The sequence below is a fragment of the Arvicanthis niloticus genome, chromosome 6, assembly GCF_011762505.2.
Source record: "Arvicanthis niloticus isolate mArvNil1 chromosome 6, mArvNil1.pat.X, whole genome shotgun sequence".
In the NCBI taxonomy this organism is placed as follows: Eukaryota; Metazoa; Chordata; class Mammalia; order Rodentia; family Muridae; genus Arvicanthis; species Arvicanthis niloticus.
The window spans coordinates 25,530,865-25,548,154 of NC_047663.1; the positions used below are offsets into that span (position 1 = coordinate 25,530,865).

The 17,290-nt window shown below is 49.9% G+C and overlaps 1 protein-coding gene across 2 annotated transcripts; it reads right to left on the reverse strand.

Moving 5' to 3' along the window:
* Window positions 1–5,602: 5,602 nt before the first annotated feature.
* Window positions 5,603–16,808, reverse strand: Copz2 (coat protein complex I subunit zeta 2). Of its 2 annotated transcripts, XR_013111068.1 has the most exons (10): window positions 16,675–16,808; window positions 15,933–16,007; window positions 13,213–13,294; window positions 12,591–12,682; window positions 12,109–12,164; window positions 11,379–11,456; window positions 9,871–9,922; window positions 9,219–9,257; window positions 5,853–5,950; window positions 5,603–5,766 (listed from the first exon to the last, which is right to left on the reverse strand). XR_013111068.1 is itself a non-coding variant. In XM_034507966.2 (9 exons), the coding sequence occupies exons 1-9, from the start codon at window positions 16,774–16,776 to the stop codon at window positions 5,903–5,905; spliced, it is 624 nt and encodes a 207-aa protein (XP_034363857.1). In that variant the 5' UTR covers window positions 16,777–16,808; the 3' UTR covers window positions 5,603–5,902. The 2 variants fall into 2 exon arrangements, 1 of the variants encoding a protein (XP_034363857.1); XM_034507966.2 differs by having other exon boundaries at window positions 5,603–5,950.
* Between the last annotated feature and the right edge of the window lie 482 nt (window positions 16,809–17,290).

Sequence of the window (17,290 nt, forward strand, 5' to 3'; positions counted from 1 at the left end):
GTTTTCAGACTGGTGCTATAAGGATGATCAAGGGGCTCTAAATATAAAGATATAGGTGAATTTAATTTTTGCTTTGATTTAAAAAATGGTCTCATTATGTAGCTCTGGCTGTTCTGGAACTCGAGCTGTAGACCAGGCTGGCCTTGAACTCACAGTATTCAACCTGCCTCTGCCTCCCAAGTGCTGAAACTATAGACGTGCAACATCATACCTGGCTTTTGAATTGATTGTTCTAAAGATACTTTCCAGAATTTATTTATTTATTTATTTATTTATTTATTTTTGGTTTTTCGAGACAGGGTTTCTCTGTATAGCCCTGGCTGTCCTGGAACTCACTCTGTAGACCAGGCTGGCCTCAAACTCAGAAATCCGCCTGCCTCTGCCTCCCAAGTGCTGGGATTAAAGGCGTGTGTCACCTCCGCCCGGCACTTTCCAGAATTTAAAACGTCCAGATCATCATCCATGATGAAATGGTCTCTTTGACATGATCTACTGGAACCGTAGGTGTTTTCACTCATTAGAAAACACCAAGTCTGGGGCTGGAGAGATGGCTCTATGATTAAGAGCACTGACTGCTCTTCCAGAGGGTCCTGAGCTCAATTCCCAGCAACCACATGGTGGCTCACAACCATCTGTGATGGGATCCGATGCCCTCTTCTGGTGTGTCTGCGGACAGTGATGGTGTACTCATATAAAATAAAAAGTCTTTAAAAAAAAATGACAGGGACAGTATGCTCATAAAAAACAACAACAAAACAAAACAAAAACAAAATAAAAACCACCAAGTCTTCAGACTTTCAGAATAGACTTCATTACTGCAAGCTGTCTGGTGGCTAAGACTGGGAAAAACAAACCCTGGAGGGTGCTGTTTTATCTTATTTGTATATTTATTTTTATTTTTGGAGGCAGAGTTTCATATATCCCGGGCAGGCCTCAGACTTGTTATGTAGACGAGGCTGGCCTTGAACTCCTAATCTTTCTACTTCCACTTCTCTGTAGACCAGAGTAGCCTGGAACTCACAGAGATATAAACAAACAAAAGCAGAAATGTTTCTTTTTCCTTCCCCACTCTCTACCCCACCCCCCCACCCCCAAGACAGGGTTTACCTGACTAGCTTCAAACCTACTTTGTAGACCAGTCTGGTCCTACCTCTACTTCTTAAGTGCTGGAGTTAAAAAAAAAGAACTATACCACAACAGGTTAGTGGTATCTTGGACAGAGCAAGCAACAGTTTTAAAAGCATGGCTATACATGAGAATTCTATATCTAATATCTAATAAATGGATATTGGATATGCATTTTAAAGCACGGACTTAAAGGAATGAATGCTAATGTATATAAATTCACCTGACTGGAGAGGAAGGTCAACGGGCAGAGTGCTGGCTCAGCACCCACGTATCCCCAGGTTTGATCCTTACCCCTGAATAAACAGGGCGTGCTCTCACCTGTAATCCCAGCACCGGGAGGTGGATACAAAGGATCAGAACTTCGGGGTCATCCTAGGCTACACACCCAGTTTTAATGCACCTTCAACGGGATGGTTGCAGGGTATCTGTAGATCTCTGTAGCACACAGCCTTGGACAAAGCACTGTGCCATTGCGGACTTTAACTCTTTGAGAGTGTTCAGCTGATCCTGTTTTTCTTGACAAAAACAATAATAATAACATTAATATAATGTAAATTAAGAGGAAGCTTCCGTCAACATTCAGTCAACGTGTCCAGCTCAGAAAAGCCAGTTAGTAAATGTCTACTGGAAAAATTGATTCTGAAAGGTTTTGTTTGTTTGTTTTTCAAGGCAGGGTTTCTCTGTGAAGCCCTGGCTGTCCTAGACTCACTTTGTAAACCAGGGTGGCCTCGAACTCATAGAGATCTACATGCCTTTCCCTCCTGAGTGCTGGGATTAAAGGCATGCAGCACCATGCCTGGCCAAAAAAAAAAAAAAAAAAAAAAAAAAAATGTTTTTAAAAAAGATCTATTTATGTATATGAGTGCCATATTCATATACACCCCAGAAGAGGGCATCAGGTCCCATTACAGATGGCTGTGAGCCACCATGTGGTTGCTGGGAACTGAACTCAGGACCTCTGGAAGAGCAGTCAATGCTCTTAACTGCTGAGCCATCTCTCCAGCCCTAAACCTGAATTTGAATTCTTATCACTACTCAGATAGAAGGTTTGTTTTTTAAAAAGACTTACTTACGTATGTATACGAGCGCTACTTGCATGTATGGCTGCATAACAGAAGAGGACATTGGATCCTGTTACATATATAAATATATATAGTTGTGAGCCAACACCTGGTTCCTGGGAATTGAACTCAGGTCCTCCAGAAGAGCAGTCAGTGCTCTTCACCGCTGAGCCATCTCTCCAGCTTGAGGATCTGATTTTTAAAAGCTACTTATACTTTGACATATCCCTCAAATCTAATCCCTTCTTTGGCCCCTTCAAGCCAACCCCACTGCTGTCCCTAGTTTCTCCCGACGCCCGGCTCATCACAGACACCTAAATACGTGAATTCACTGACCCAAGTTGGGAGGAAAGAGAAGCCGAGTTGTGCCCAGCAAATTATTCCCATCGCCAGGATCCCCATAAAAGGAGCTCTACCGTAGTAACAGCTCAGAACTAATTCCTCCCCACGATATAGTAAGAGTTTCTACTGTGCTAATTTTGAGACAGGCACTGTCTTGCTATGTACTCCAGAATAGCATCAAATTCGTGGCTCTCTTCCTGTCTCAGCCTTCAGAAAGCACATCACGTTTCACAGTGAGTTTCAAAGAGGTCGAGGGCAAAGAAACTCGGACCTTTGGGTGGGCTGATTTGCTCATCCCTCTCTCCAGGCCTGGCTGACCCCATCCAAATCGTTGAGGCCTTAAGAGAAGCACAGGTGTCCCCGACCACTCCTCCTGACAGCCGGCCAGGGTCTAGTCACAGGGAGCCATCCATCAGTGTCGGGGTGAGAACCAATCCCACATGCCCTGCCTTCTTTCTGCCAGCCAATTGGAGGAAGGAGGAGCGCGGGCGTGTGTGTGTGTGTGTGTGTGTGTGTGTGTGTGTGTGTGTGTGTCATTTCCCTGTAACAAGTTCTTGAGTTTGTATTTCCTCCTGTGCCCTCTGACTGGGTGAGCCTAGTTTCCCGAGGTCTCCATTTGTGACCCGGTTCTTATTCTGTTGCAGGAAAAAGGGTGACCCTAAGGGTCCTTTCCTGCACACGATCGGAAGCTGCTGGTTGCCTTAGGGCACCGAGGGGCAAGACAAGGAAGGATGCTAGGGGTGGGCAAACACAGGAAGGCAAGCCCTGGCTCAGAACCGCGGACTCCCTTCCCGAAATCTCTCGGGCTCCGGCCAGCGGCCGCGCTGATAAGGCTACCATCTCGGGAAGCTGGTGCAGCAGCCAGGGCGCAGGGCTGCCAGCCAGGCCTGCTGTCCAGGTGGCTCCACCTGGATGCAGAAAGTGAGAGGGGGGCAGGAGGCGCAATAGCCATAAGACTGGACTTGCAGACTTGGGGGTCATCATTACTATGGGAACTCAACGCAACCCTCTCTGCGGCACTACCTGTCGTCGCCCATCCCCCAACCCGCTGCTTGGCTAACTCCTCCCTATGGAAGCAGGTAGCCTTTAGCTAGTAGCAAACTAAGGGACACTTTGTCACTCTTACCCATCTGTATTCCAGGCTAGTCTCAAACACACTAAATAGTTAAAAAAAAAAACACAAAACAAAAACAAACAAACAAACAAACAAACAAAAAACAAACAAACAAACAAAAAAAACCCTTAAATTTCTGATTCCCCAGCCTCCACCTTTCAAGAGATGAGATTGTAGGCTCATGTGTTCCACACCTGTGTGGTCCAAGTGTGAGTAAGGAATTTAGATATTGTAGGATAGCGAGGAAGTTACTGCCCCCTACACAGCAGAAGCTGCCGCATACTTGAAACGTTGAGGGCCTCGGTGTAACCCTTAATAAAATGTGGACAGCATCGCGTAGTTCAAAGAGTTGCGTGAGCCAGCCTTCCCTTCGTGAAGCTCCTAGCTTCTGCCTGATGCCTCCCATTCCCGTCTTCGCACAATTGAAATTGCAGGACCAAGCCAGGTCAGGCTGGGTTGCCAGGAAGCAGTTTACTCCTCCCACCTTTGCTCCTCCATCCCAGGGACCATAAATGGAGCCAAGCTCTACGGGTGGCAGAATATTTGAGAAGTATTTCCAAAGAATGTCGTTCCCATCACCACACTGGCCCCTGAACTCCACAATTTTATTGTGCCTTCTTCCCTCTTTCCCGGGGTTGCCTTTTGCAACTCTGGGATGTGTGCACAGCGACTCTGGAAAGACAATATAGTAAACGTTTCCAATGGGTAGATTTGCATCCCCGTATCTTCGCCAAGTTCTCTAATTACAGATGTAGTCAAATTCAGTATAAATATCTGTTTTGTTTTGTTTTGTTTTTAGATAGTGTCTCACGCAGCCTACGCTGGTCTCCCACACTCACGGCCTGGAAATGACAACCGCAGGCAGGGACAGGCTTTTATTAAGATCCAAGGTTCACCACTATTTTATTACAGCGGCTGCCAAAAAGCTCTGCGTTGAGAGAGAAGTCGCGGGAAGTCACGCGTGATGGTTGCTAGGGCAACGCACTGGCGCTGGTGTCAGAGATCAGTGAGAAACACCGGGAGGAGGGTCGGTGTTAATCAGGGGCGGAGTTAATCGAGGCCTCAGACCCGAAGGCGTGCCCGTAGCATCCTCCAGGTGGCGCTGTAGGACCACGGATGCGATGCGGGGGCGGAGCTTCCTGCTGCGCTAAGCTCCTGTGAGGGGCGGGGCCGGGGTGGAGCGTGGGAGCAGCTGAAACCCTCGGGAGATCCAAGAAGATGACACCCCACGCTGCCATAGAAGAGTCCGTGGCGTGGAGACGCCGAAAGCGTATGGGTCACAGAAAAACCGGGAGAAAGTTCAGAGACTGGGACTAGGATAGGAAGGGGGAATCGGGATGCTCAGAAAGTTAATTCACCTCCATCCTTGAGGTTTGTCGCCGTGAATCTCCTTCCGTCTGTCGCCTCTCTGGACACCCCTGTCACTCCCTTCCCTGACCCCCATCCTTCGCAGCCTCATAGGTACGCGGATGCTCTGCACACGTGTGCGGTGGGCACCACTCGGTGCCTCCTTGCCCCCCAGATAGAGCCAGCAAATTACTGGGCTCTACTGCCCAGGATCTATGCCAAGATAGGAATTCCGCGGTCCGAGACACGCCAAGAAAAATAGCCAAACAGTTCCTCGGTTTGTCAAAGTAAGCCTGACTCCCTTCCTTTCTGGAGGCTAGGGATGGAAAAAATTACTCAAGCGGAGCCTCCCTGTGGGTACTGCACACACAAAACGGGGAAGCCATCTTCGCTCCCCTTTTCTTGGAAGAATATGATTCCTGTCACCATTACTTTTACCGTGCTGCGCCGTCGTGTTTAACCGCTTAACTACCCATGGAACACCAGGCTATCAGTGTTGCACCCCTCGTGTTAAATACAACCCTTTCCCTTGACCCACTCTGACGCCATTCACAGGTATAACACACACACACACACACACACACACACACACACACTCCGAAAGGTGGTCTTTTGGGGGGAAATTGGAAGTTTATTAAGGCCTAGGGCTGGGGATGTCAGAGGTCCGAGGGGAGGCATCTTTGCTGGTTTTGCTGGTTCCCTTGGCCCCAGGGCAGGCTAGGATGCTGAGCAGGGGTGACGGAGCTGGGGCCAAGCTTTTGCGTCTCAGAATCCCTGTCAGGAGACCTCAGGAATCAGTTCTGAGAGAGGCCTGAGAAGCCAGGGTGGTCTCTCTTGCCTCTTGAGATCTTGGGACTTACGCAGGCACTGGCACACGTTCTCTGAGGATGGAACCTTGACCCCAAGGTCTTCATTTCAATAACGACCACTTAATTTGTTCTTTGGCTGACTGGAGAACCTGAGGTGAGAGAGTAGGATGTTGGGAGAAATATTTGAGAATGTCAGTAATGCCTTTACTGAAGGTCGACGAGGGCGTCTTTCGAGCCCTGGCCACTAGGTGTCAGCAGCCTGCCTCTACTTAGTTTAAATGAGGCGAGGCTTTGGAGGATAGGGCAAGTCCAGAGGGTGGCAGCCAAACCCCAGCTGGCTGCCTCCCAAGCTGTCCAACTCCGAGAGAGGCGGTGGCCCCTGGCTCCCCCAAGCCATGGCATGCCACGGTAGTGCCTCCTCACCGCGCCATCAAGCAGGTCGAGACTGGACCCAGGCTCAACCACGCCGGTGCTCAGATACTTGACACCTTAACAAACCCGTGATGTTGGCTTTGATTGCGGTGTGGTCTCAGCACCCCATCCCATTTGCTGATGTGGCAAAGCTGTCAGGTGCGTGTGCTCCTACTGCCAAGAAAAACCATCTCAGTCCAGTGTGTGCCCATATCTGTGCCACTGTGCACGCATGATGCCAATACATCAGGAGCCTAGGGACACTCAGACTGCTTTTCTGAGCATAAAGCCTCCCCCAAAATGTCCACCCAGCACTGTGCATGTTCCTTTCTCCTGTAATCGCCCTCCTTGCTGGGGACAGTGAAGCTCCTGAATCTCCTGAGGGAAGCCCCTCTCCACATTTCACTTGGTGTTCCTAATATAGCCGTTGTGTTTATTTAAGATTTCCACTAATACTCAGGCGTGGTGCCTATTATTTCAGCTCCTGGGAATATGAGGCAGGAGGATAACAGCCATCCTGTGCTACATAACAAGACCCTGCCAGTCTTTATCCTTTGCTAATTTAAAAAAGAAAAAAGAAATTGTTTCTTGAGTATGTACAACTTAACTTTTAGGTTCTTCCCATAGAATGAACCTTAGAACCATCCATGACCTGGGTCATTTAGTTCTTCAAGCGAATTTTTTTTTTACATTTAATTATTCATTTAGTGTTTGTGAGAAAGAGAAGGGTGTGTGTGTGTGTGTGTGTGTGTGTGTGTGTGTGTGTGTGACTGCTCCCATGGTGCACATATGGAGGTAAGAGGACAACTTGTGAGCCCAGTGTGGTGCCTGTACTTTTACTCCCAGGGTTGACTATCTATCTTAACCCTCAGGCTTGGCAGCACGGCCCCTATCCACTGAGCCATCTTGCCATTCATCTAATCACGATAACTCTACAAGGTAAGTTCTATTCTTCTGAGAGCCCTGGAAATTCTGAGTAACTTGGTGTTCAATTCTTGCTGGTAAAGTAAAAGCTTCGGGCTACTCAAATGAACATGAGGGGGTTTTGGTGGTGGTGGTGGTGGTGGTGGTGGTGGTCGTGGTGGTTAGTTCTTGTTTGGTTGGTTTGGTTTTTGGTTTTTACAGACAGAGTTTCTTCTTGTCTGTTCTGGAACTCACTCTGTAGACCAGGCTGGCCTCAACTCTTAGAGATCTGCCTGCCTCTGCCTCCTGAGAGCTGGGATTAAAGTGCTCCACCACTGTCTGGCTTGTTTTGTTTTTGAAACAGTCTCACTTTTTTTTTTTTTTTTTGTTTGTTTGTTTGTTTGTTTTTCGAGACAGGGTTTCTCTGTGTAGCCCTGGCTGTCCTGGAACTCACTCTGTAGGCCAGGCTGGCCTGGAACTCAGAAATCCACCTGCCTCTGCCTCCCAAGTGCTGGGATTAAAGGCGTACACCACCACCGCCTGGCCTGCGCTCTTCTTTTTAACGTTGTATGTGCATGGGTGTTTTGTTTGTCTGTCTGTCTGCTTACCACATGTGTTCCTTGTGCCTGCAGAGGCCAGAAGAAGGCACCAGACTCCCTGGAACTAGAGTTACGAATAGTTATGAGCCACCATGTGTGTGCTTGCTTGAACCTGGGCCCTCTGCAAGAGCAGTGAGTGCTCTTAACCACCAAGCCATGCTGTTAGCTCTCCCCAACTGTTCTCTGCTCTGCTCGACACTCCAGCTTTAAAATGTTTAATATCTACCTCATGTATTTACTTTTGTGCATTTATGTGGAGGTTAGCAAACACTTTTTTTTTTTGGCGTGTGTGTGGGGGGGTATCAGCTCTCTCATCTCACCGTATATCCCAGCAGTCTGACTCGGCCCCTCAGGCTTGGAGGCAGGTGATGAGATATCTCAATGGGACCATTTATTATCATCGTTTTAAGACAAGCTCTCACGTAGATCACTCTGGCTTCAAACTTAACTTGATATGACTTTGAACTACTAATCCTCCCGTCTACCTACCAAGTGCTGAGTTTACAGCTGTGTGCCACCATGCCCGGGTTGGTTTATGCTGTTTTATTTTATGTTATATAAAGTCTCATGCTACATCCCTGGCTAGACAGAAACTCACTGTGTCGCTCAGGCTGGCCTTGAACTTGAGATCACCCAGCCTCAGCCCTCCAAGTGCTGAGACTATAGGCGTGAGCCACTACACCTGGCTCTTTCAACCTACTTCCACCCTGAAAACCAGCACATAGCCACATTCTTTTCCATCAGAACATGAGGAAACGTGGGGAACCAGAGGGCAGGTGGGGTGATGAGTACAGTGTGGGGAAGTGGGTGTCACATCTGGTATTCCCCACTGATGGCACAGGCCCATCTCTGCAGGGCTACCACGTTAGGACTAGCTTATGCCAGGGAACAAAGCTTGTTGGAAACAGAGTTAAGTCTGAACAGAGAGACTTGCAGATGGACAGAACTGAGGCCAAACCATTAGGTTTGACTATTGGGAAGTCTGTGAAGCTGGGGACCCAATCTGCTGACAATAACCAGGACACACACATGCACACACACACACACACACACATAATTCTGCATGCATTCCAGATAGGGTTGGGGTTGTGCAGTTCTGTGGTTGGCTTCTTTTCAACAGCCAAGCTTCTAAGGGCACCTATGATCAGGTGATGAGGCCCTTAACCATCCATCCCAGCATGGCCCTGCAGGGATTCCCCGTCCAGGTTGGAGGGAACATGAGCGATCTGTGCCTCTACATTGCTTTGGGTACCAAGTAACTCAGGTATCATCAGTGTAGCGAGTTTAAGGTAGGAGATGAGTTGAGCAGGCGGTAATTTGCCCACCCATCTCTCACCGCCCAGTTCCTCAGAGCTCAGCAACCTCCGGTGGCTTGCTCAGAGAGTCACCAGTTCACCCTTTGTCCCACAACGCTGGTTTCTTATCTCTGACTCTTTCCCCTGGGGCACTGGCCTCTCTGTGTCCTTTAGCCTGTTTCTGGCCAAAGCAGATGCATGAGGCTTACCTGGGCTACACTCTGTTCTGTTAGGCCGCTGTCATCCGTCTGTGGGAAAGGAGAATCACAAAGTCAGAGCAGAAAGGGGCTGTTGAATGAGAGACAGGAGGGTGTGGTAGTTAGCATGATCCAGAACTGCAGGTATTGATGCCTGGCGGACGGAGGTCCTGCAGCCTGTCATTTGGGAGCTAGGACCCCCAGTAACCCATCCTCCATTACTGGGCATTAAGCCCAGGGTCTCACATGCTAGCCAAGTGTTCTCCCACTGAGTGGCGTCCTTAACCAAGCTGGAACCTTTCTGTTTGCATGAAGGAAACTAAAGTAGGGGAAAGGTGTCGTCCAGACTGCAGACTTGGAAAAGGCCAACCGGGAGAGTGTATCCACTGTCCCAGCACAGCCCAGGCCCCAAGGCTGTCCCCTGGAGTCATTTTGAGGGCTCATCTAAGTTTTTCACTGGAGGATGGGGAAGATCTGGTTTTATTTTGTTTTTATGGAGAATGAACTGGAAACTTTCCTCTTAGATGTCTCAGTAGCTGGGCTCCCACCAGCTGAGCCCCGACAGCCTGGTGCCCGGGAAGGTTGTCAAGTCTTAGTGCCCAAGAGTAAGGAAGACAGGAAAGACAGTCTGGGAGAGATGGAGGTGGGGTATGGTAAGGCTTACCCTAAAATTCACTTTCTGGATCACTTGCTGGGGGTCACTCTCCAGAATCACGCTGTAAGATAAGAGAAAATTTTGGGGGTAGTTGGTGATGTGATCCCCCTCCAACAAGCCACTTTTAGTTCTTTAATATACCCTATAGTGTCTCTCCAGGGACCCTTCCCATGGATGGTCCTGGGGTCACATCTGTGCCTTCCTACAGGGACTCTAAGCTCCGCTCCTACACTTTATACCATGGTCATCTCCATGACCATCTTTGGGTGATGCTCCACTAAGGGGCTTGTGAGATGGCACAACCATTAAAGATAACTGCCAACCATTAAAGATAAGATCGATCCCCAGAACCCACACGGTGGAAGGAAAGAACTGACTTGAGCAGTTACCCTCTGACCTCCACACTCAAGCTGTGACCCACGCAGTGGTCAAAGGTAAAAATAAGTAAAAACGTCAAAAACAAAACAAGCAAAAAACCTGAACTGAGATCAGGGATGCCCAGTGGAGATGCCGCTCGTGGAGGGACCGGTCTTCTTCACACTTAGAATCCAACCATCATTACAACCTCAGGCAGTAGCAGGCAGTTCATACAAACAGAAAGAGAAGCAAGGCATTCACAGGACCCCACCTCCCAGAGGCCCCTGCTCTCAGACTGGGGAGCATGGTGCTGTGGAAAGAACGTAGCCTCTGAAATATCTCACACACACGGTTTTGGACCTTGGCCCTGCTGATTCCCTTGCTGTGTGCTCTTCTATAAATTACTAGAATTTCTGAGCCTCTATTTCCTCCTCCATAAAATGGGCATGTGTTTCAAAGATGTTGCAATCCCTGTGCCTCCGGCTCTGAGGCAAGAAGGCCAGGTGAGGGAAAGACACTCATGAAGTTTCTGCTACCAGAGTCAGAACTTCCCTCTTCCCTGATTATTGTCCCCTCTTCCTTAGGGATTCTACTAACCAACTTTTCTCATAAAGGAGCCCAACAGTCTAGGAGTCTGCTAACATATTAATGAGAGATAATATTCAAGGAGAAGGAAAAAAAAATCCCCAAACTACCAAGAGCACTATGTATGGGCTTTATACACATCATTTCGTAGGACCTTGCTATCCTGTTCATTTCCTTTCCTCCCCATTTTAGTGACAGGGAAAGTAGACTCATAGAGAGTCAATGTCATGTATCCCACTGGTGTTGGAGGGGGATTCTCTGAGGTCCTCTCAGAAAGGGACAGGTGTCTATATTCCTCCTCAGCCTTGAAGAACAACCTGGATTTTCCCAAACTCGATCTATTCGGCTGCCCACGGTAGGTGGCTCTCAGGCTACCCTCTCGTTTGACTTGACTTTGGCTAATAATGATGTCACCCTCTGTCCTCATGAGTAGGTAGGAATACGGTTGGGGCCTAGAAGGAATAGGTAGGAGACGGGAGGATGAGCTGGCCAGAGAGAGTTGGACCAGGATGCCCCCAGCAGGGAGCCCACAAAGGTCAATCCCCCAACATATCTTCTCCCAATCCCCTCCTCACCCTCCATCTACAATTTCATCCAGCACCAAGAAGGCTCCGTCCATGTTCTCCAGCAACCAGCGTTTCTCCACGTTCTTCCTGAGGGTAGACATAAGAGCCTAAGCTTTCTGGTGGCCAAGAGGAACCAGGCACCCTCTAAGCGGGGCAGCTCCTCTCTCTCCAGCATCTCTTCCCAACAAGGCCTGGGCAGGAGGTTAGAAGGCAGTGGGAGCAGAGAGGTAGCAGGGACTCTTGAGCACAGAGCAGACTAGGGTCATCCTAGGTTGGTTTGTTTGGCCATGTTCCTGGGATAGCTATCAGTAACTGGGGATTTGGGAAAAACCAACTCTGAGTTTAAAGTTAAAAATACTGTTTATAGTGGAGCATGGTGGTACACACTTGTAATTCCAGCACTCAGGATGCTGTTGAAGATGTGGGGAGAAGCCAGTGTGGGCTATGTAACAAGACCTTTCTCTCCCTGTGTTTGGATTTTGGGGGGGGGGGGGTCGAACTTTTGTTGATATGAATACTTGCAATCTCAGGCAAGTCAATGTCTTGAGATTTGATATCTGATCATACTCTGTGCATGGCTCTGTCTGGGGCACCATGAAAGTCAGGGACCTTGAAGAAGTCATTTTGGTTCTAAGACTTGCAGGGATTCCAGAAGGACAGCAGGGCAGAAGAACCTGACCTCTGGGACAAAGGGAAAGGCCCAGGGCTGGGGCTCTGGGGTGCAGAGGGTCTTACTTACCTTAAGATGTGGCTCAGAGAGTCAAACAGGCAGGCGAGCACAGACATGAGCATCAGCTGAGGAGGAAACGGGAGGACCGTGAGAAGAGATCTGAGGCTGAGAGGTCCAGAGTGGGCGTCTGTGCTCCCTGTGTGGGCAGGGTAGGAAGGACTCCCTTGTCAGAGAGGGCTTGGCTGGAGGCTAGCTACTCTTTGACTTGAGAGGGGGAACTAGGTTTGGGCTGGAGGACACCTGAGTGCTCCCCTGGTGTCTCTTTCTCTAATATGCTTAGCGTGAAGCAACAGCTCCCTACGGAAGGGGTGATGATTTCACTTCTGGTTCCCAAGGGACCTAAGGAATATTCCGTATGTGTGCAATTGCAGAGAGACCCATTCTGGCTGTCCTTCTACCCCCAGGCCCACTGCTAGTACCAACAATGAGCCTTCATAACCCACCTCCAGCCCAGGACAGACCCTTCTTGTCACCCAATCTCCGGAATTCACCTCATTCTCAGAGGAAGATCCCACCACATAGAGGAAGATATCGATGCTGCTCTTGTAGACGATAGTCATGCCCCCCAAAAATGCAATTTCACCTGGAAGGGGGAAGGCTCTCAGATCAGCATACCCCCACCCCAGCCTGGGGCTAGCCTGGTCTCTGCTTCCCCAGGCCTCTCCCTTTGTTTCCTATTTCCTTTCTCAAGGAACTGTGGCCAGAGGACCACTACCAGGAGGCTGCTCTGTGTCCTTGGTCCCAACCCATGTGCTATGTCTTGAAAAGAGACCTGTTGAAGAATCAACAAACCCAGCCTAAGGCTGACCTCCCACAGCCCCCCCCCTCCATCCATGCAATGCCTTGGGACCAGATCCAAGTGTGTGTAGGGGACACACGGTCGGCCTCCTCAGCTGAGAGGAGGAGTGCGGATGAGCGAGATAGGGAGCAAAGGTTGATTGAAAGAAGGGAGCGGAAAAGCAGCTGGGGAGGAGAGACAAAGGGCCTCAGAGGAGAAGGCAATGGCCTGTGGGTGTGGAAGGCCGAGGAGGACAGATGTGTCCAGATGGAGAAGATGACAGACCCTGGTGGTCAGTCATCTGAGAGCTTCGGTGGAGGATGGGTGGGCCTTACTTTCCGTGCGGCTGGTCTTGTTGAAGACATTTTTCTCAAAAACCATCTGCTCCTTCATGGAGGGAAATGTGTCGTCATAATACTGTGAGAAAGAGAAGAAAGGCAAGAACCATTTCATGGAGCCAGCTCCTGCCTTGAGAGTGGGGCAGGCTAGCAGGGAACAGCAGGGGCTAGCATGGAACAGCAGGGGCTAGCATGGAACAGCAGGGGCTAGCAGGGAACACCAGGGCCTAGCAGGGAACTTCAGGGGTGAGGCTGAACCTCCTTGTCACCTCCCTCCCAGCACTATCTTCTCCTTGGTCCCCATAAACAGATTCTAAGCAAAGAAAATGAAAGTAGAGAAAAATCCAGGCAGCCTTTGGAACCTCCCTGTGTATCTCCCTCCCTGCCTTCCTCCCTCTTTGCCTTTCTCCTTCTCTTCTTCCCTCCTTCCCATCTTCCCTCCCTCCCTTCCTCCTGTGTTTCCTTCCTTCCATCAGTGCTGGGGTTGCAAACAAGGACTTCACATATGCTAAAAAAGTGTTCCACCTCTGCTATGTATCCAGCTTGTCTTCTCTTTCCCAACTAGTTTCCTTCTTTCCTTCCTTCCTTCCTTCCTTCCTTCCTTCCTTTTTCCTTCCTTCCTTCCTTCCTTCCTTCCTTCCTTCCTTCCTTCCCTCCCTGCCTCCCTCCCCTCCCTCCATCCTTCCTTCCCTGTTTTCTTTCTTCTTTCCTTAAAAAGCTTTGGATGGAACCCAGGACCTTATGCATGTTAGGCAAGTATGTGCTTTGCCACTAACCTACATTCTTGGGCCACTGTCTCAATTATTTTATTTTTGAGACACAAGTCCCACTGTGCCACCCTGCTGTGTAGAGCAGGTTAGCCTCAATTTATTTGTTTGTTTGTTTTTATTCATGATTTCTTTGTGTAGCCCTGGCTGTGCTGGAGCTTGCTCTGTAGACCAGGCTGGCCTTGAACTCAGAGATCCTACCTACTGTCTCTGCCTCCCGAGTGCTGAGATCAAAGGTGTGCACCCCCACTGCTTCATCTTCAATTTCGTAATATATAACAATGATGGGACCTTCTAGAAGGAGGCTCTAGGGGCTTTGGCACAATGCCGATCCACCTCTGCCTATCGGCTGAAGCAAGATGTGGTCAGCTCAATTTTTTGCATGTGAACTTCGAATTCCATAGTAAATTCTGCAGGCAAGATAGCAGTCTCTCTGCTGTCTCTTACCATGGTGGGTGAACAAGTTCATTTGAATGTTAGGAAGACTGTAAAAGCTTTAATGTGGCCAGGCGGTGGTGGCGCACGCCTTTAATCCCAGCACTTGGGAGGCAGAGGCAGGCCAGCCTGGTCTACAGAGTGAGTTCCAGGACAGCCAGGACTACACAGAGAAACCCCTGTCTCGAAAAAACAAAAACAAAAACAAAAACAAAAAGCTTTAATGTATTTAATAACTAATTTAGATGTTATAGCTGAGTGTGGTGTCACATGCCTGGAATCCCAGCACTTGGGAAGAAGAAGCAGGACGATGGAAGATCAGGAGTTCTAGGCCAACCTTGACTACGTGAGACCCTATCTAAAAAAAAAAAAAAAAAAAAAAAAAAAAAAAGAAGAAGTCGAATTATGGCGCACACGTGTAATCTCAGCACTTGGGAGGCTGAGGTAGGATCACTGAAACTTCCAGGCTAATCTGGGCTACACAGTAAGTTCCAGGCCAACTTTGGTTATAAAGTAAACCCCTGTTTCAAAAAAGAAAACAAGCAAACAAGATTAATCAGGGGTTTGTTGTGGTGGCATCTTTCAACCCCAGCACTCAGGAGGCCGAGCCAGGCTACTGTCTGAATTCCAGGTCTACAGAGTGAGTTCCAGGATGGCCAGGGCTCAGAGAAACCCTGTCTCAAAAACCACACACACACACACACAAACACACACACACACCAAAACCAGGGGGTGGTATTCCACGCTTGCCAGTGATCTTAGCACTCAAAAGGCAGAAGAAGGAAAAACAGGACAAGTTTGAGGCCAACCTGGCCCACAACAGACTTGGCATCCTTACCCACTGAGCCATCTGGTCTACCCTGAACTTAGCTTCACATGGTTTTAACTCATCTCACCCAGGCCATGTAGGATGGATACCGGATAACTGAATGGGAGTTCGAGGAAAACCACCTGGAGCCTCAAATCTAAACCCTGAGTTTGAGCATCAGTTGTGAGACTAACTCTGTGACCTCAGGCAACGTACTTAGTTAGCATCTCTAGACTTCATTTTCTGTGAAGTTAGAGAGCGGGACTAGATGGCCTCCCCAATCCCACCTGATTCTACTACATCATTATGCTAAGTCTTCAGTGTTTACCTAACTGAAATACAAAAGCATACAGGTCGTTTTGTCTACAGTTTAGGGACTCAGATTCCTAGGTCCCAGGCTCAACTATCCACTGGTCCCTTCGGTGGAGCTTCCCAGGCCCAGGATGCAGCTGGCCAGAGCAAGGACAAGGGAAGACATGTCAGGGAACATGAGTAAGAAACCAAGGGGATCCCCACTCACCCACCCAGCCCCTCGCTGTTAGTCTGATAAGGCTTAGCGGACAAAACGACTTCTAGAGAATCTGCTGGGCTGCTTTGCCATCCAGAACGCAGATTTTCTCCTATAGGAGGAGTTAAATGGACTGGGTGGGGACTGCTTGTCTTGGACATATGGCGCTGTCTTCAGGGTTCCTGCGGGGAGGAGTTACCTTGGCCAGCAGCCTTCGCCCGTCATTATCTAGGATGAAGACAGCCTTGATGGTGTAGAGAGAAGGTTCCTGAAACTGACACGGGAAAGAAACCCCTGACGCAAAGTGGACACCGTGTCTGTGTCTTGGGCTCTATGAAGCCAGCTATCCCCCAATCCACAGCTAGTTCCAGCCCAACCCCATGCCACATGGATCATTTCCGGTGCCCACTCCACTTCCAGACAGATGTTCCACTGCAGGTCCGAGGAGTGGACGCTGAGTCCGCTGGGTGCAGAAAGTCCTACCGGGCCCAAGTTCTGTCATGCACTGACTGCTCCAGAGCCCGAGTCGGAGTGTATCACAGAACCTGGGCCCGGGGAACCGCGGCGCCGAGCCTCCTTGTGTCTAGCTGACCCCCAGTTCCAGATGCGCGCGGCCATCACCCTGGAGCAAGGGAGCCCAACCAGACCACCTCGCCACTCCCACTCCTCCCTCGTCCCGCCAGAATCTCGCTCCCATCCCCGCCACCCAAGTCAGTTCCTATCACTGCGGCGAGTTCCCCAGAACTTCAGTCCCGCGACACTCCATCCACTCAGGCCAGGCCTCCTCGCCCGTGCGCTCCAGAACTTTTTCTCCCCTCCCTGGGCCCAGGCTCCCTCTCCCGGGCTGGGCAGTGGTGGCACAAAGTTCTCAGCTCAGGAGCTCGAGGCAAATCGGTTGCCCCCCACCACCGATCCGGCCGCCCCGGGACCCCGCTCCGTACCCGCTGTTCCGTGGCTCGGGTGGGCGGCGCTGCGCCCCCGGCTTGGGCGGCCGAGGCCCCCTCCCCCGGGTGCGGACGTGGCCAGGCCTCCGGCCGCTGCATTCCGCTCGCTGCTTGCACTGACAGCACCGCCCCGCCCCGTGCCCGCCCCCCCACAACGCCGCCCCTCCGCCTAGTCCTGCGTGGCTGGCCTCTGTGTGCGTCCCCTCTCTCTGGGCGAGCTTTCCGCCTGACCCCCACCTCGCAGAACCTCGTCTCCCTGCTTGGATTCTTCCCTCTGGGCCCCTATCTGCACCTCCCAGTCTCTCAGGTGAACCAGAGCCTGCCTCTCTCTTCCCACTTACTGCCTCTTCTGGCTTAGGGGGCCTCTGGCTTTGGTGCACAGAGGTCCACATGGCTGTCCTGGGCCAGCTGGAATCTCAGGTAAGGCTCCTGGGCTCACCTCAGGACCTCCTACTAGGTTATCATTGTGACAAATAGTTCAAAGTCATTTTTTTTTTTAAAAGAACTCTCTCTCTCTCTCTCTCTCTCTCTCTCTCTCTCTCTTTCTCTCTCTCTCTCTCTTTAAATTTTTGAGATTTATTTTTTTATTTATTTTATGTGAGGACACTGTCGC